This window comes from Spermophilus citellus (genome assembly GCF_964194105.1).
Source record: "Spermophilus citellus genome assembly, chromosome: 3".
NCBI lineage: Eukaryota > Metazoa > Chordata > Mammalia > Rodentia > Sciuridae > Spermophilus > Spermophilus citellus.
In genome coordinates, this window is record NC_138184.1 from 128,329,043 (window position 1) to 128,348,912 (window position 19,870).

At 40.3% G+C, this 19,870-nt stretch overlaps 1 protein-coding gene across 1 annotated transcript; it reads right to left on the minus strand.

Moving 5' to 3' along the window:
* Nucleotides 1-1,109: 1,109 nt before the first annotated feature.
* On the minus strand, nt 1,110-4,809 carry PPIA (peptidylprolyl isomerase A). Its single transcript, XM_081283101.1, has 5 exons — nt 4,675-4,809; nt 2,460-2,490; nt 2,288-2,376; nt 1,912-2,084; nt 1,110-1,447 (listed from the first exon to the last, which is right to left on the minus strand). The coding sequence occupies exons 1-5, from the start codon at nt 4,741-4,743 to the stop codon at nt 1,315-1,317; spliced, it is 495 nt and encodes a 164-aa protein (XP_081139227.1). The 5' UTR covers nt 4,744-4,809; the 3' UTR covers nt 1,110-1,314.
* Between the last annotated feature and the right edge of the window lie 15,061 nt (nt 4,810-19,870).

Consider the following 19,870-nt stretch of genomic DNA (forward strand, 5'->3'; position numbering starts at 1 on the left):
ACACTTTGTGCAACTTGCTTTCCTAAATAAGTCTTTGTACCTGCTGATCTTAAAAATTATTTTCAGTGGTTTAAGAACCTGCTAAGGGCTAAAGTTGAAGTACCCTTCTTCCTCCTAGGGGAACTTACTTGACCCCTATCCAATGACCAAAGGATTTTCTAGGCCTGAGCCAAAAGCACATACTGTCACCAACCCTTGCAAATAACCCAGGGGCACTTAAACATTAAGCCATATCCCCAAACTTTTTGGAGACAGGGACTAAGTTTGCATATTCCTGACATATGTGGAGCATCTTCTCAAGTGCTTATTTGCTATATATCTTTCCCATTGTCTTTAACTTTTGAGTTTTTTGCTAGTACTGGATATTGATCCTAGGGGCACTTTACCACATCTCAACCCTTATTATTGCTGAGGCTGGCTTTAAACTTGGGATCCTTCTGCTACCATGCCCAATTAACAGAAAATGTTTTTGACATTCACAGGGGACTTGGATGGCACACAATTAAGAACCAGCAGGCAGGAAGCTCAAAATTTCTGGAACACCTCAGTTGTCAAGTGCAAAATCCCACCATTAGAATAGACAAAACACAAATGCTAAGGCCAATTAAAGAGGTCAGTTTAGGTGAACAGTGATGCCCTAGAGGTTGAGGTATTCTTAGCCTGGTCTCTAGATGCATAGCACTGGTAAGATCACTTGCCTAACATGCATGAGATCCTGGATTTAACCCCCAGGATGACAAATCACTTTACATTCAAACTGTTCCAGGAACATGAATCCAGGAATCACTGTTTTAGAGGTTGAATCCTGACACATTCCTCAATGAATGCAAATGCTCAGTTTTAAGTTAAGCTTTAAATGTACCAAGTAGAAATTTCCCACTGCTGTTACAGGAGCACTGGTCTAACCTGGTTATAATCTCTTATATGCTCAGTATCTAAGTAACCTATTGCTGGGCTATGGAAGTATCAGTGTTAAGGCACTTGCTAACATGGGAGACCCTGGGTTCAATACCCAGTACCACACTATTAAAAAAAAAAAAAGTAACCTGTTGCTGCTTAAAATAAAACCTACACCAGCACTTTAACCCAAATAAATAAGGACAAACAAATGTCATTTAGTTTTTATTCATAATCATAAACTTAACTCTGCAATCCAGCTAGACTTGGGAGGGGAATAAGGAAAATATGGAACCCAAAGAACTGCAGCGAGAGCACAAAGATTATGGGATATTGCGAGCAGATGGGATGGAGGGGTGCTCTCCTGAGCTACAGAAGGAATGGTTTGGTGGTTAAGATAAACACAAGTCAAATGTATTAGAGTTGTCCACAGTCGGAAATGGTGATCTTCTTGCTGGTCTTGCCATTCCTGGACCCAAAGCGTTCCATGGCTTCCACAATGTTCATGCCCTCTTTCACCTTCCCAAAGACCACATGCTTGCCATCCAACCTGGAAACAAACAACAACAATTATTAATACCAGTGACCATTTATGTAACCAATAACCAACAACTCTGAAGCAATCTGAAAAGAGGCCCCTGCGCGCTCGCGCACACACACACAAGGCCTACTTATCAACATACTAATTTTACAAAAGCAGCACTCTGGTGGAGCTTAAGTATTAAGTACCCAGTTTTGTTTTTATGTTAACAATTGCATATATTGATGGGATCTGATGCAACATTTGTACATGCACACAATATAATTTGGCCAATATCACTCCTTAGCATTTCCCACTTCCATCTCTGCCCAATTTCTTATAGTATCACATTGGACAACTCTGTACCTATGCATGCCCTTCTTCCACTGCCTTAGAGATGGAAACAAAGAAAAGGTTTAAACAAGTTAACTAGTATTCCCAGAGTTAAAAACTCATTTAGTTTTTTTGTTGTACTTGTTGTGTTTCATTCTTACCACTCAGTCTTGGCAGTGCAGATGAAAAACTGGGAACCGTTTGTGTTTGGCCCAGCATTTGCCATAGACAAAATGCCAGGGCCTGTATGCTTTAGGATGAAGTTCTCATCATCAAACTTCTCCCCGTAGATGGACTTGCCGCCAGTGCCATTATGGCGTGTAAAGTCACCACCCTGTGAACAGGATAGGAAACCATTTTTGGCAAAGTAACCAAAGACATGCCTAATCTGCAAAGTTCAAACTTGAAAACTCAAGTTCAAACTGAATATAAGGGTTAAGTGGAGCCAAAATGGTAGCTAACAGTCCATAATGAAATACACTCTAAAACATTCAATTCCAATTTAAAGGAACAATCGAAATAAAATCACTGTCATACCTGGCACATAAATCCTGGAATAATTCTGTGAAAGCAGGAACCCTTATAACCAAATCCTTTCTCTCCAGTACTCAGAGCACGAAAATTTTCTATTAAAAAAAAATACATGTTTACACACACATACAAATTGTATTCAGAATACCACTGTTAAACTTAAGAAAATGGAACCAACCTGCTGTTTTTGGAACTTTGTCTGCAAACAACTGCAAAAGAAAAATGAATTAATTAAAAACATATGCTTACATATTTTGTTACACAGTACCCAGGTCTTTAGGGGCTTCTGAATCATAAATTCATTCTCTCACTGGAAGAGAATGCTTCCTCAGGAATTACTTTGAATCTCAAATAAGAGCTGCTTCTAGTCAGCCTTAAGATCTTGTGGACTGAGCTGAGAAACATGAGACCCAAAGACATGCCAAAAATCTAGAACCAGTAATGACTGAAATAGTGAGACTCCTAAAAAGTGACTCAGAATTTTTAATATATCACACCTACTTATGAACAGATATTTGGCTTCTCAAATATATATCACCTCCCCAACTTCATGCTGGAACCTAAGAACACTATTCTTAGGAACAGCAAGCACCATTGCATCATCAGAAGTAAACAGTAAAATGTTTTAGTCACTGGCAGTGAAAATGCTATTACCTCCAACCTGTTTACATGGCTTTACAGATTCCAATCATTTTATGGTTTCCAGGTCCCTTACCTATTAATGGGGTAAAAAATAAATTCTGGTTTCTAGCACACCTGCTTTCAATATGAAAAACATGAGGACTAGAGATCTTTGTGAACTATATTCTTATAGCAATGTATTACTGTCTCAACTTCAAGTATTTTACCTAGAATATGTGAATTCAGTAAGGATCGAACCCAGGGGTGTACAGCTACACACCAAATACTTTTTGAGAACAGCTGATAGTTGCTGAGGCTAACCTCGAATTTGATCCTTCTGCCTCAGCCCCAATTGAAGTTACTACAGCTTCCTTTTTAGACCTTAATAAGTTAAAGCCCTCTTTGGCAGTTCCACCTCCATTTTCACTAAGAGACCTGCAGGAGGTCTTGTCTCATTTCCACTAAGCTCACTGGCTGACCTGATGCTAACTTGCTGCCCAGCATTAAGCTCAAGCCAAGTTTCCACAAGGGCCCTTGTCAATTATCAGCTCTGACCACAGATAAAAGAAGGGTAAAAATTGATTAAGATCTAACGTTTTTCCAACAAGTGCCTACTATGTGCCAGTCACTGTGGACAAGGTAGCCAACAAGGAAATTCCCACTGCCTTCAGGAAGACTGCACTGGGGGAAATCCTATTTTTAGAATAAAGCCCTAAAAACCTAAACTGGCAATGTTTTCCTTAGAGGCTTAAGGGAATACCACTAGGCCATATCTTACTTCATTACACTCTAAGCCTATTCTTATTGAGTTTACTGAAACAGAATGGAGTATTTGTAAAATAAATATGCCAAGTTGCTTAGATATTTTGATATGATTACTAGCTGATCTCTAAGTAGTCATTTAACACCTTCAAAACTAATGAGGTAACCACTGGTAATCCACCTTGGTCAGAGGGCTGCTGCGCGGCCAGTCTCAACATGCCTGTTATATAGAGGGACAGCAGGGAGGGGCTCACGAGCGCCTCCCCGCCCGCGCAGTCACTGCAGCGGAAGGCGGTCCTCGGGCACCAGCAAAAGCCAGGCCCGTGTTCCCATTTCCGCTCGCGGGTGGGGGAAGCGGAGGGATGTTCGGGCCTATATCTAAGTTTTCTATTTTAAACCAACTGGGAAGCAGTTAAGTCACAATCAATCATACCCTCTTAATAAACCCTGCATTTTTTGCAGTACATCCAGGATTATAGGACGACTGTATTAATACGAACCGGCGCACGTTGCGCCTTGGCTCTGGAAAGGCCAAGACCTCAGGAAGGTCGCTTCCCTCCTTCGGCTGAAGGACAACCAGTGACCCCCGATGGGACCCGAGGTGGAGCTTCCAGGGAAGCGGCTACCAGAGCTCCGAAGCCGTCTGGATCGGCCGAGAAAGGAAGCCAACGGCTCGCAGGCACCAACCCGAGCGCGATGGGCGGGAGCGAGGCGACCGAGCACGTGCGTTGGGTGGGCAGGGCGCGGCCACGTGGGGCCGAGGACCGGCGGGGGAGGGCAGGAGCGGCCCCCTCCCCCAACGGCCGCCCCACCCGCCTTTGTCCGCCACCGCCCTGGCCTCCTCCCCGCGAACCGCCGCCTCCCAAAATGGCCCCTTGTCAGGAAATGGCGCCATCGTCCGCGCCCACACCTCGAGAGGGTCACCCGTGCCCAGGCCTCGGGTCGCCGAACCGACCTCACCCTCCCCCTGCTCCCCGGGCCCCACCCTGGCGCGCCGCTGCCCTCCCGACCTCGAAGGAGACGCGGCCCAAGGGCTCGCCGTCGACGGCGATATCGAAGAACACGGTGGGGTTGACCATGGCTGACAGAAAACGACCACAGGAGACAGCAGCGTCTTGAAAGCGGCACGAGCCCGGACGCCCGCTTGTTTTATAGCGGGATCAGGCCCCGCCCATGGCCCGGTCGCGCGCCTCAACTATGGCCAATCGTGACCGCAAACATGCCAGAGTGGCGGTGCTGTTGGCCTATGGGCGAAGACAAGCGCTGCAGGGCGGGGCAGGCGGCGCGCGTGCGCCCTGGAACGCGGAGGCAGTTCCCGCCCGCGGGCTCCGTCGCGGTGACTGCGGCGCGGGCGGCGGCGTGGTCCGCAGGGAGGGTCCAGGCGTGGCCTGGGAAGGGCTAGCGGAGCGTGTTGGCAGCAGGCCGGATCCCTGCTCCATAACAGGGCGAGGCTCCCATTGCCCAGAGGGAGCAACTGAGGCGCGTCCAGGCCTCAAGGTCGCGCTGCCCGTCAAGGTCGAGCGGGGTCCCACGCCCGACCCTGCGCCCCGCGGCGGAAATGTGAATGGCTTCTCTAGGCTGTGAGCCCTGCTCTGCGTCCTCGTCTTGCCCAGCGACCGCCACTCCCGGCATTGCCAGGCTAGGGTGAGGGTGACTTGGAGAATCACCGGTTTCTCAAACCCTCAGGAGGAGTAAAAGCTGTCCCCCATCTGAGATTATGAAATACTTTAAAAATGCCCTACTTTCCGAAAATATCTTGCACACTCTGCTTGAATTTTATCCAGGAGGCAGCCATTAAACAGGAGCCTGTCCAGACCCTTTACCTGAGAAGACACATTGTACACATTTTTGCTCTCTTTAAAATCTGTGTTCTGTCTGCCTACCCAACCTCCCATCTGGTCCTTCAGGGGCAGATTGTGCTCTGATTTCTGGGTGAAGCCACGATTTAAAAGTGAGTTGTTTTAGGTAAATATATTAATAATAATTTTATTAAAATGCACTTATGAGACGTCTTTTTTTTCAGACAATCATGAAAAGAGTATATATTTCCAGATGCCACTTAGTTGCAGTATTCAGAATATCATTCTTCAAACACATTGCTAAGCTTTTTTTTTGTTGTTGTTGTTGTTTGTTTCCTTTTTGGTACTGGGGACTGAACCCAGGAGCACTCCATCACTGAGTTACATCCCAGCCTTTATTATTTTTTAATTTTTAGACAGGATCTTGGTAAATTACCCAGGCTGGCCAGCTTCTGGAATTGCTGGGATTACATGCATGTACCACCATGCCTGGCTCTAAGCACATTCTCTAAATGAGTCCCTAAAACTGAGTTTCTTCATCTGCAAAAGCAGAATAAGACTGGGTTATCCCAGTGGCTAGGAAGGCTGAGGCAGGAGAATTACAAGTTTGAGGCTGGCCTCAGCAATTTGGTGAGGCCCTGCCTTAAAATAAAAAATTAAGAGAACTGGGGATGTAACTCAGTGGTAAAGTACCTTTGGATTTAATCCTTACTACCCAAAAAAAAGTGTGTGTGTGTGTGTGTGTGTGTGTGTGTGTGTGTGTTTAAACAATAAGGTTGTGGTGAGGCACAGATGAGAAGTAATAAAATGGTGAAGTCTAGTGTCACCTCTTGCCATTGTTATTCATCATGACCTTCATGTGCTAGGAATTTATACTGTGTGGTTTTGTTATCCCCATTTTGCAGATGTGAAAAGTAAGACTGTGGCTCCTTGCTCAGAATAGTCAGTTTATGTGTGTTAGAAAAACCAGAACTGCATTTTTTGTTCACTTGTCATCCAGTGCTTTATGACCTTCAGCAAGCTATTTGTCCTCATTTGACACTGAAAAAAATCGCCCAAGGCCATCAGGCATGAATTCCCTCAACTTCTCTGTCCTCCATTGACACAAAAGTTAGGAACACCTCCAAAGAACTAAATGAATACCTGTGTAAATAGACAATCAAATCATCCCGTGATTCCTCCACCCCCATGTTTGAAGTCCTGCTTTCTCATTACCATCAACATTGTCACAGCAAGGTCTTCTCATTTTATCACATGGGGCATAGGCTGTGTGTACTCAAAAATACAAATGCTCATGGATTTTCTTTGTTAATGGAGACAGCCAGTGTCATAAAGGATTCTTCATGAGCTGGGGATGTGGCTCAAGCGGTAGCGCGCTCGCCTGGCATGCGTGCAGCCTGGGTTCGATCCTCAGCATCACATACAGACAAAGATGTTGTGTCTGCTGAAAACTAAAAAATAAATAAATATTTAAAAATTCTCTCTCTCAAAATAAATAAATGAATAAATAAATAAATAAATAAATAAAATAAAGGATCCTTCACTAGCATTATCTGTAGAACTGGACTTCCTTACTATAAAGAATCAGCAGACATACAACCTCAGGAATGTGGGGCTGCCCATGCCTTATTTGGATGAATCAGACCAAAAGCAAATCCAACTGAACTCCACAGTGCCCTGATCTAACTAGCTGGAAATGTTCTATACCAGCAAGTAAAACTGTTTAACTTAAGTGTAGCTTTTCTTCATATAACATTTTATAAACAAATGCTTAATTCAAAAATGTCTCTGAGCCAGAGAGAATGTAATGGGGGGAAAATCAGGATATTAAAAATTATGAAAATAGACTACTTTGGAAGAGAGTTAACTTGTCTTATGTGTGCCTCTTGCTTAGCACCTCTATGCTTTCTTGCTTCTGTCTCAAGCACAAATGAAAATGTTCCTGCTGAGACCATCAGGAAATATATCTGAATCAGGCACATTTCACCACTTCATGCTTGAAAAGCTTCCTTTCCTTCATGGCTTTGACTTTTTCATGGTTCTTCTACCTCTGACCATTGATGGGTTGATTCAGATAGGGTCTGGCTATGTTGCCCTGGCTGGTCTTGAACCCTTGAGCACTTGGGCTCAAATGAACCTCTTGCCTCAGGCTCCCCCCACCAGAAGCTGGAACTACAGCAACAATGCTAGCTTACCCTTTCCCTTTAACTCTTTCACAAATTTCTCCTCTGTCAGAGTTAAACATTTGATCTTGTGTTGTTTCTTCATGAACCCTCCATTTTCAACCTAATCCATCCCGTGGTGCAGATTGTCACATGACTAAACTATGCTTTCTACCTAAACTCACTCCAGAGTTCCAGGTAGATTCTCCCTGACCACTGGCTTCTCTCCATAGCAGCACTGTCACTTCCACTTCTCCCTTTCCCCAGGACCCCACTCTTCCTCTTAACCATCCTCCATATCTTCTCTATCCTAGGCCTCCTCACCCGCTTCCCCTGGCCACTCCTGCAGCTCTTGCTTGAGCTTTCATAGCAGTCTTCTGATTCCTCAACCCCAGTCTTTCCTGATACTTCTAGAATGGCCATTTCTCAAGCTATGTGATTTTGTAACTCCCATGCTAAAATATGGGAGAGGGCTTCTGTATGGAATGTAAACTACTCCTTCAACATCTGGTCCCAAATGGACTTGTCCAGTATTTTATGCTTTTAATCCATCACACTGAATTTCTCATCCTTCCATCCGCCCTACCTAACCACTGTCAGCTTTCCCAAAGCTCATGCCCTTGCCAATGCAACAGGGTCTTCCCTGAGATACATCTCTGTGATGGCTTCTGAGAAGTATACCGTAATGTTTCCAGGACAACCCATTCTGGTCTGCTAACAACACCTGGTCCATCTGTGTATACCTGATCCCCATATGCTATCAACATCACAACTCAGTAAGTTTGTTAAATGATGAATGAGTGAACAGCCTTACAAGTAGGTTATCAAAGAGCTAACAAAAACCTAGGCCCTGGACTTTGGGTATAGCATGTAGAAATCCCTGGGTTTGATCCCCAGCACTGCACCCCTCATAAAGAAAAGAAGTCAGAAAAGCTGTGTAAAATAACCCAGATTCAAATAGCATCACATTACTACCCCTAAGAGTTGGGCAGACCCAGAAAGTATATTTTTAAAAAATCAGAAAGCCTGTCAAATTCATACCTGGTCAGAAAGAAAAAAAGACTTTCATGGAGGATTGGGGTTGTAGCTCAGTGGTAGAGCTTGCCTAGCATGGATGAGGCACTGGGTTCAGTCCTCAGCACCATATTAAAAAAATAAATAAAAAATAAAGGTTAAATTCTTTAAAAAGACCTTCGTGGAAATGATAATTTTATAAAGTAAAAAGATATACTGCTTTATGTAGCAGTAAAGAAGCAAAAATTACCCACACATCCCACCCAAGGTGCATTGTAGGGAGACAGGACTCTGCAGGCCCAAATAGGAATCTTTCTAGGAAAGGCACCGAGGAGTAGCCAAAAGGGCCCTGTCTGCAGCTGGGCCAGAATGTTGTTGCCACTCATCCCAGGTAAGTGTTATATGTAAGAGAAGATGGATTGCAATTTCATTTTTAAAATAATAGATATTGCTATTTAATTACAAATAAAATGTACAGTAACCTTTTCTCACTTTGGTTTATATATATATGCATTTTCAACAGCTTTTTCCTTGCAGGGGTATGGGGGGGGTGGCTGCTGGAGATGGAACTCAGGGCCTGGCATATATTAAGCAAGTACTGTATCACTGAGCCATACTCACAACCCAACAGCTACCAAGGATTGAACTCAGGGGCACTGCAGCCCTAGCCCTTTTTGAAAATATTTTATTTAGAGACCAGGTCTCTCTGGGTGGCTTAGAGCCTTGCTAAGTTGCTAAAGCTGCCTCTGAACTCACAATTCTCCTGCCTCAGCTTCCCAAGACACTGGGACTATAGGAGTGCACCACCTGCCTGGCTCCACAATAACTTTTTGAAATATACTTCACATACCATGAAATTCACATTTTAAGGGCTGGGGTTGTGGTAGTGTGCTCGCCTAGCATGCATGAGGCACTGGGTTCGATTCTCAGCACCACATAAAAATAAAGACAATAAAGTCCATCAACAACTAAAAAATTAAAAAAGAAATTCACATTTTAAACATGCAATTCAATGATTTTAGCCGATTCCAAGATGTGCAAACATCATCCACAATCTAATTTTAAAAATTTCCCTCCTTCCCCCAAAGAAATCTGTGCCTATTTTTGGTAACTCCTTGTTCCCACCCAGTTATTCATTTTAAAATATGCTCTTAAAAATTGATTTAGACTTGTGATTTAGGATTGGAATATTAGCTTACATATTGCATTTTAACCCTTAAAACACTTAAGAGAACTTTAAGTTCAACATATTTAAAAGTTTATCTCTTGATATAAGGGGAGTAACCAAGGACAGGGTAGAGACGAAGAGCTGGAGAAGAAGATTAACATTAAACAGGGATGATAGGCGGGAGGGAAAGTGAGAGTTAAGGGAAATTGCATGGAATTGGAAGGTGAGCCTCAGGGTTATACACAATTACATATAAGAGGAAAGGAGGAGTAGGAGAAAAATTATATAAGTGGAAGAAACGATTTATAGTAGAGGGGATGGAGAGAGAGAGGGGGAGGGGAGGGGAGGGGAGGGGAGGGGAGGGGGGACAGTGGAGAATGGGATAGACAGCAGAATACATCAGTCACTAGAAAGGCAATTTGTAAATCAATGGAAATGTAACTGATGTGACACAGCAATCTGTATACGGGGTAAAAATGGGAGTTCATAACCCACTTGAATCAATCTGTGAAATATGGTATATTAAGAACTATGTAATGTTTTGAACAACCAACAATAAAATAATTTAAAAAAATAAAAATAAAAATAAAATAAAAATAAAAAAAAGTTTATCTGTATTATTTCATATTCACAGAGGTTTTCTTTGTTAATTTGGACAACCAAGTACTTTTTTTTATATACTGGGGATTGAACCCAGGGTTTATTTGCCACTGAGCTTCATACCTAATCCTTTTTATGTATTTATTTATTTATTTTGAGACAGGCCCTTGCTAAGTTGTTGAGGCTGGCTTTGAACTTGCAATCCTCCCACCTTAGATTCCTGAGTTGCTGGGATTACAGGTTTGTGCCAATGAACCCAGCTAGACAACAAAGTATTTTAACAGGAAATCAAATGTATTACATTGACAAATGTAGTTTAAAATGTTTGAACATGTATTAAAAGAACTCAAATTTGCTATATTTACGAGGAGATTAATATGATTTGTAAGCTAAATTAATTTATGTACTTATTTATTAATACTAGAATTGAACCAGTAAACTAAACCTAAAACCAAGAAAAGAAGTAGGTTTTTTTTTAAATTTGGGGGTTTTTTGGGGTGTATTGGGGATTGAACCCAGGGATACTTTACCACTGACCCACATTCCCAGCCCTTTTTTTATATTTTATTTTGAAACAGGGTTTCAATAAATTGCAGAGGCTGACTTTGAACCTGTGATCCTACTGCCTCAGTCTTCCATGCCACTGGGATTACAGGCATGTGCCACTGCACTCAGCAAGAAGTAGGTTTTAAAATAGTAACTTTAATCCCAGCGATTTGGGAGGCTGAGTCAGGAGGATCACAAATTTGAGGCCAGTCTGGGCAACATAGGGAGATCCTATCTCAAATAAAATTAAAAGGGCTGGGGATGTAGCTTATTGGTAAAATGCTTGCCTAGCATATGAGACCCTGGATTCAATCCTTAGTATGGCCAAAAAATATATGTATGTGAGTGTGTGTGCGCGCGCATGCGCGCGCGCATGCACTATTATGTATATAGTAGCTTAAATAAGGACTTAAGCATGGAAAATATGCACAATATAAAATTAATGTTTTTGGTAATTTTTAAGTATACAGTTCAATGGTATTAACTATATTCGTACTGTTATGCACTTACCATCACTATCCATGTCCTCCTGTTGGAACACGTTTCATCTTTCCAGGCTGAAACTCTGTATCTATTAAACAATAACACCCCATTTCATCTACCTCTAGCCCCTGAAAACCACCATTCTGCTTTCTGTCTCTATGAATTTGACTCTAGGGTACCTCACATAAGTGCATCATACAGTATTTGTCCTTTTGCGACTGTCTTATTTCACTCAGCACTTTTTTCAAGTTTCATCTATGCTGTAGCACATGTAAAAATTTCTTTTCTCTTTAAGGCTGGATAGTAATTCATTGTATGTCTAAACTACATCTTGCATATTCATTCATATTGACATTTGGGTTGCTTCCATCTTTTGTGCTATTGTAATTTTGTTATGGACAAATACTGCCATCTTTGGGGGAGGGGTACTGGGGATTGAACCAAGGGGCATGTAACCACTGAACCACACCCCCAGTCCCCCTTTTTAAAATTTCTTAAATTTTGAGACAAGCTTTCACTAAGTTGCTTAGGGCCTTGTTAAGTTGCTGAGTCTGGCTTTGAAATTTGTGGTCCTCCTGTGTCATTCTTCTGAATTGCTGGGATCACAGGGGTATACTTTTTTTAAATTTTTTTTTTGTACTGGGGATTGAACCTGGGGGTGTTTTACCACTATATCCACAATCTTTTATTTTTTATATTTTGACATCTTGCTAAGTTGTTGAGGGTATCACTAAACTGCTGATATTGCCTCCAACTTGTCTTGCCTCAGTCTCCTGAGTTACTGGGATTACAAGGGTGTACCAGTATGCTGGGAGCTACTTTCAATTTTTTTTTTTTTTAGAGAGAGAGAGAGAGAAAAAAATTTTTTTAATATTTATTTTTTAGTTTTTTCGGCGGACACAACATCGTTGTTTGTATGTGGTGCTGAGGAACAAACCCGGGCTGCACGCATGCCAGGCGAGTGCGCTACCGCTTGAGCCACATCCCAGCCCCTCAATTTTTTTTGGCAATATACCCAGCAGTGAAACCATTGAATCAAAGAGTAAGTCTGTGTTTATTTTTTTAGGAACTGCCATTTTTTAAAATTTGTTCTAATCAATTATACATGACAGCAGAATACTTTCGATTCATTGTACACAACTGGAGCACAATTCTCTGGTTATACACGAAGTAGGGTCACACCATTTGTGCAATCATCTAGGATAATGATGTCCATCTCATTCCACCATCGTTCCTATCCCCATAATCCCTTTCCTCCTCTCCTTCCCCTTTTCCCAATCCAAAATTCTTCCACTCATCCCATGGCTCCCCCATTATGGAATAGCATCCATTTATCAGAGAAAACATTCGGCCTTTGTTTTTTGGGGGGATTGGCTTACTTTCAGCATGATATTCTCCAACTCCATCCATTTACCTGCAAATACCATAATTTTATTCTCTTTTATTGCTGAGTAATATTCCATTATGTTTATATACCTCAGTTTCTTTATGCATTCATCTATTGAAGGGCATCTAAGTTGGTTCCATAGTTTGGCTATTGTGAATTGTGCTGTTATAAACATTGATGTGGCTGTGTCCCTGTAGTATGCTGTTTTTTTTTTTAAATATTTTTTTAGTTGTAGGTGGACACAATACCTTTATTTTTATTTATTTATTTTTATGTGGTGCTGAGGATCAAACTCAGTGCCTCACATGTGCTAGGCAAGTGCTCTACCGCTGAGCCACAACCCCAGCCCCTAGTATGCTGTTTTTAAGTCTTTTGGGTATAGAGCAAGGAGTGGGATAGCTGGGTCAAATGGTGGTTCCATTTCAAGTTTTTAAAGGAATCTCCATACTACTTTCCAGATTGATTGCAGCAATTTGCAGTCCCACCAGCAATGTATGAGTGTGTCTTTTCCCCACATCGTTGCCAACATTTATTGTTGCTTGTATTACTGATAACTGTCATTCTGACTGGAGTAAGATGAAATCTCAGAGTAGTTTTGACTTGCATTTCTCTAATTACTAGAGATGTTGAATATTTTTCATATATTTGTTGATTGAGTCTGAGAAGTATCTGTTCAGCTCCTTAGCCCATTTATTGATTGTGTTAGTTGTTTGTTTTTGCTGTTAAGTTTTTTGAGTTCTTTATATATCCTGGAGATTTGTGCTCTATCTTATGGGTGTGTGGTAAAATTTTTCATGGTGGTACCTATACCATTTCCATCAGAAATGCACAAGGGTTCCTGTGTTTCCACATTTGTATCAATATTCATTATCTTGTGTTTTAAACACATATATAGGCCATATACAATGGCATAATGCCTATAATCCCAGCAGCTTGGTAGGCAGAGGCAGGAGGATCATGAGTTCAAAGCTAGACTCAGCAACTTAGCAAGATGCTAAGCAACTCAGAGAGACCCTGTCTCTAAATAAAATTCAAAACAGGGCTGGGGATGTGGTTCAGTGGTACTCAGGGAGTACCCCTGAGTTTAATCTCTGGTACCCGCCCTCCAAATACGTACATAGTAGCTATCCTAATAGGTATGAGATTTTATCTTACTGTGGCTTTTTTTTTTTTTTTTTGGTATGAGGGATTGAACTCAGGGGCACTCAACCACTGAGCCACATCCCCAGCCCTACTTTGTATTTTATTTAGAGTCAGGGTCTCACTGAGTTGCTTAGTGCCTTACTGTCGCTGAGACTAGCTTTGAACTCACAATCCTCCTGCCTCAGCCTCCCAAGCAACTGGGATCACAGACAAGTGTTACCATGCCCAGCAGCCCTTCCTGTGGTTTTTGATTTGCGCTTCTCTAATGATTAGTAAAGCTGAGCATCTTTTCATGTGTTAAGTCATTTCTAAACTCTTCTTTGGAGAAATATCTCAAAAACCTTTACCCACTTTTTAAATTGGATTGTTTGGTTTCATTGTGATTGAATTTTAGGAGTTCTTTACATTCTAGATGTTAACGTCTTATTAGATATATGATTTACAAATATGTTCCTTCATTCTGTAGGTTGCCTTTTCACTCTATTGATAATTTCCTGAATTTTAAATTCAATAGATTTTTTTTATTTTTTGTACTGAGGATAGAACCTAGGGGTGCTTTACCACTGAGCTACATCTCAATCCTTTTTATTTTTTATTTTGAATCAGAGTAATGTTAAATTGCTGAGGCTGGGCTCCAATTTGTGATCCTCCTGCCTCAGTCTCCCAAGTCTCTGGAATTACAGGTGCGCACCACCACACATGACTCTGATTTTTTCCCCCTGCAGAACTAGGGATGAATCCAGGCCTCCCAGATGCTAGGTAAACACTCCACCAGTAACCTACAGCTCCAGCCTCAATGAAGAGTTTTCTTTTCTTTTCTTTTCTTTTCAGGGGCACTTTACCACTGAGCCACATCTCCAGCCATTTATTTATTTATTTATTTATTTATTTATTTATTTATTTATTTTAGTTGTAGATGGACACAATACCTTTATTTTATTTATTGTGATGCTGAGAATCGAACCCATGCATGTTAGGCAAGCATTCTACCCCTGAGCCACAACCCCAGACTTCCCCAGCCTTCCCCAGCCTATATATATGGTTTTTATTTGTTTGTTTGTTTGTTTTTTTAGAGACAGGGTTTCACTGAGTTGCTGAAGCTGGCTTTGAATTCTCAATTCTCTTCCTACCTCAATCTCCCAGCCTGCTGGGATTACAAGCATGTGTCACTGCACCCGGCCCCATTTGGCTGTATGTCACATTTAGCTCCATAATAACCCACTTTTAATTCTGGTTTGGATTTGGGTCCTACCACCAAATGTAAGGTCAACATTTTCCACAAGACTCTGTTTTCCAGGCTGCTGGGTGATTTTGACAAAGCCCTGGCCATGACCATCTTGACCTCTGCTGCTGAAGGCAGAACTGCAACAAGTAAGGACAGAAGCAGGGGAAAGAAGAGCAGAGAGAGATTCAGTCTGCTGTTCAGGAGCAACTACACCATGTGTGGGACAAAATGAAATGTGGAAGCACCTGTTTAAAAATGGTCAAGAGGCTTAAAAGCCGCAAGAGAGAGGAATCAGATTACATATAGAGGGAGACCAATTTGTATCTCAGCAGATTTTTCAACCCAGACCCTCAAAGCCAGGAGATCATGGAATAACCTATACCAAGCTCTGAAAGAAAATGGATGCCAACCAAGAATCTTATATCCAGTAAAACTAAACTTTAGATTTGATGATGAAATAAAAACCTTCCATGATAAACAAAAGTTAAAAGAATTTACAACTAGAAAGCCTGCACTATAGAACAACCTCAGCAAAATATTTTAAGAAGAGGAAATGAAAAGCAATGATGAAAATCAGCAGAGAAAGGTGTTACACTAAAGGAAAATCTAATCAGAGGAGAAACCAAGTCACATTAAATACCAAAAATAAACAAAAATTCCTGGGAATACAAATCATGTATCAATAATAACCCTTAATGTTAATGGCCTAAACTCACCAATCAAAAGACATAGACTAGTAGATTGGGCCAAAAAAAAAAAAAAAGACCCAACAATATGCTGCCTCCAAAAGACTCATTTCATAGGAAAAGACATCCACAGACTGAAGGTGAAGGGTCAGGAAAAATCATATTACTCACATGTACTGCGGAAGCAAGCAAGGGTTTCCATCCTCATATCAAATAAAGTAAACTTCAAGCTAAAGTCAATCAAAAAGGATAAAGAAGGACAGTACATACTGCTCAAGGGAACCATACACCAACAAGACTTAACAATTATAAATATATATGCCCCAAACAATGGAGCGTCTATATTCATCAAACTCTTCTCAAGTTCAAGAGTCAAATAGACCACAACACAATAATTCTGAGTGACTTTAACACACCTCTTTAATCACTAGATAGATCTTCCAAACAAAAGTTGAACAAAGAAACTATAGAGCTCAATAATACAATCAGTAACTTAGACTTAACTGACATATATAGAATATTTCATCCTTCAACAAGAGAATACACTTTCTTCTCAGCAGCATGTGAATCCTTCTCTAAAATAAACCATATATTATGCCACAAAGCAACTCTTATCAAATATAAAAAAGTAGAGATACTACCCATTCTATCAGATCATAATAGAATGAAATTAGAAATCAATGATAAAATAAGAAATAAAAGCTACTCCAACACCTGGAGACTAAATATTATGCTACTGGGGGCTGGGGTTGTGGCTCAGTGGTAGAGCACTTACCTAGCATGGGTGAGGCACTGAGTTCGATCCCAGCACCACATAAAAATAAAACAGATAAACAAAGGTATTGTGTCCATCTACAACTAAAAAATATTTTTAAAAATATGCTACTGAATGAACAATGGCTTGCAGAAGACATCAAGGAGGAGATTAAAAAATTTTTAGATGTGAATGAGAACACAGATACAACATATCGAAATCTATGGGACACTATGAAAGCAGTTCTAAGAGGAAAGTTCATTGCATGGAGTTCATTCCTTCAAAGAAGAAAAAGTCAACAAATAAGTGACTTAACATTACATCTCAAAGCCCTAGAAAAAGAAGAACAAATCAACACCAAAAGCAATAGAAGACAATAAATAATTAAAATCAGAGCTGAAATCAATGTAATTGAAATAAAAGAAACAATTTAAAAATTGACAGAACAAAAAGTTGGTTCTTTGAAAAAAATAAATAAAATTGACAGACCCTTAGCCACGCTAATGAAGAAAAGGAGAGAATTCAAATTATCAGTATACATGACAAAAAAAAGTAATATCACAACAGACACTAAAGAAATACAGAGGATAATTAGAAATTATTTTGAAAACTTATACTCCAATAAAATAGAAGATAGTGAAGAAGGCATTGACGAATTTCTTAAGTCATACATCTTGCAGGTTGAATCAGGAAGATATACACAATTTATTTATTTTTTAAATTTTTTTTAGTTGTATATGAACACAATATCTTCACTTTTATTTATTTATTTTTATGTGGTGCTGAAGATCGAACCCAGGGCCTTATGCATGCAAGGCAAGCGCTCTGCCACTGAGCCACAACCCCAGCCCCAGGAAGACATACACAATTTAAATAGACCAATATCAAATGATGAAATAGAAGATGTCATCAGAAGCCTACTAACCAAGAAAAGCCCAGGACCAGATGGATACACAGCCAAGTTCTACAAGATCTTTTAAGAAGAACTAATACCAATACTCTTCAATTTATTTCAGGAAATAGAAAAAGAGGCAGCACTTCCAAACTCATTCTATGAGGCCAATATCACCCTGATTCCAAAACCAGGCAAAGACACATAAAGAAAGGAAACTTTAGACCAATATCTCTAATGAACATAGATGCAAAAATTCTCAATAAAATTCTGGCAAATTAAATACAAAAACATCAAAAAGATCAAGCACCATAATCAAGTGGGATTCATCCCAGGTATGCAAAGTTGATTCAACATAAGGAAATCAATAAATGTAATTCATCACATCAATGGACTCAAAGATAAGAATCACATGATCATCTCAAAAGATGCAGAAAAAGCATTTGACAAAAATACAGCACCCCTTCATGTTCAAAACATTAGAAAAACTAAGGATAACGGGAACATATTTCAACATCGTAAAGGCTATCATTCTTTTTTTTTTTTTTCCTTTTTTTTTTAGTTTTCGGCGGACACAACATCTTTGTTTGTATGTATGTAGTGCTGAGGATCAAACCCGGGCTGGGCCGCACGCATGCCAGGTGAGCGCGCTACCGCTTGAGCCACATCCCCAGCCCCCAATATCATTCTAAATGGAGAAAAATTGAAGGCATTCCCTCTAAAAACTGGAACAAGACAGGGATGCCCTCTTTCACAACTTCTATTTAATATAGTCCTTGAAACACTGGCCAGAGCAATTAGACAAATTAAATTAAAGGGATGCGTATAGGAAAAGAAGAACTTAAATTAGCACTATCTACTGACAATATGATTCTATGCCTAGCAGACCCAAAAAGCTCCACCAGAAAACTTCTAAAACTAGTAAACGAACTCAACAAAGTAACACGTTATAAAATCAACACCTACAAATCAAAGGCATTTCTGTATATCAGTGACAAATCCTCTGAGAGGGAATGAGGAAAACTACCCCCTTTATAATAACCTCAAAAAAAAATAAAATAAAATACTTGGGAATCAACTTAATGAAAGAGGTGAAAGATCTATACAATGAAAACTACAGAACCCTAAAGTAAAAAAAAAAAAAAAAAAAAAAAAAAAGACCTTAGAAGATGGAAAGATCTACCTTGCTCTTGGATAGGTAGAATTAATATTATCAAAATGTCCATACTTCCAAAAGCACTATACAGATTTAATGCAAAATCCCAATGGCATTCCTCATAGAAAGAGAAAAAGCAATCATGAAATTCATCTGGAAAAATAAGAGACCCAGAATAGCTAAAGCTAACTAATAGTAACAAAAGCAGCATGGTATTGGCACCAAAACAGACTGGTAGACCAATGGTACAGAATAGAGGACACAGAGACTAACCCATGAAATTACAATTATCTTATATTAGACAAAGTCTCCAAAAACATGCATTGGAGAAAAGATAGCCTCTTCAACAAATGGTGCTGAGAAAACTGGAAATCCATATGCAACAAAGTGGAATTAAACCCCTATCTCTCACCATGCACAAAACTCAACTCAAATGGATCAAGGACTTAGGAGTACAACCAGAGACCCTGAGTCTAATAGAAGAAAAAGTAGGCCCTAATCTCCATCATGTGGGATTAGGCCCCAATTTCCTTAATAAGACTCCTATAGTGCAAGAATTAAAACGAAGAATCAATAAATGGAATGGACTCAAACTAAAAATTTTTTTTTTGTTGTTGTTGTTGTTTTGTTTTTCAGCAAAAGAAACAATCTGTAAGGTCAATAGAGAGCCTACATCTTGGGAGCAAATTTTTCCCCTCACACATCAGATAGAGCATTAATCTCTAGGGTATATAAAGAACTCAAAAAGCTAAACACCAAAACAAACAAACAAACAAACAAACAAACAAATAACCCAATCAATAAATAGGCCAAGGACCTGAATAGAAAGCTTTTCAGAAGAGGATATTCAATCAGTCAACAAATATATGAAAAAATGTTCATCATCTCCAGCAATTAGAGAAATGCAAATCAAAACTACTCTAAGATACCATCTCACTCCAGTCAGAATGGCAGCTCTTTTGAAGACAAATAACAATAAGTGTTGGCAAGGATGTGGCGGAAAAGGCACACTCTTACATTGGGACTGCAAATTGGTGCAGCCAATATAGAAAGCAGTATGGAGATTCCTTGGAAATCTGGGAATGGAACCACCATTTGACCCAGCTATCCCTCTCTTTGTTTTCTACCCAAAGGACTTAAAAACAACATACTACAGGGACACGGCCACATCAAAGTTTATAGCAGCACAAT

Excerpts from the sequence above, each read along its gene's own strand:
- PPIA (XM_081283101.1), bottom strand. The coding sequence starts at position 4,743 with ATGGTCAACCCCACCGTGTTCTTCGATATCGCCGTCGACGGCGAGCCC. Across the intron at positions 2,491-4,674 it reads TGGGCCGCGTCTCCTTCGAG|TTGTTTGCAGACAAAGTTCC; the intron begins GTCGGGAGGGCA and ends TTTCTTTTGCAG. Across the intron at positions 2,085-2,287 it reads TTCCAGGATTTATGTGCCAG|GGTGGTGACTTTACACGCCA; the intron begins GTATGACAGTGA and ends TCCTGTTCACAG.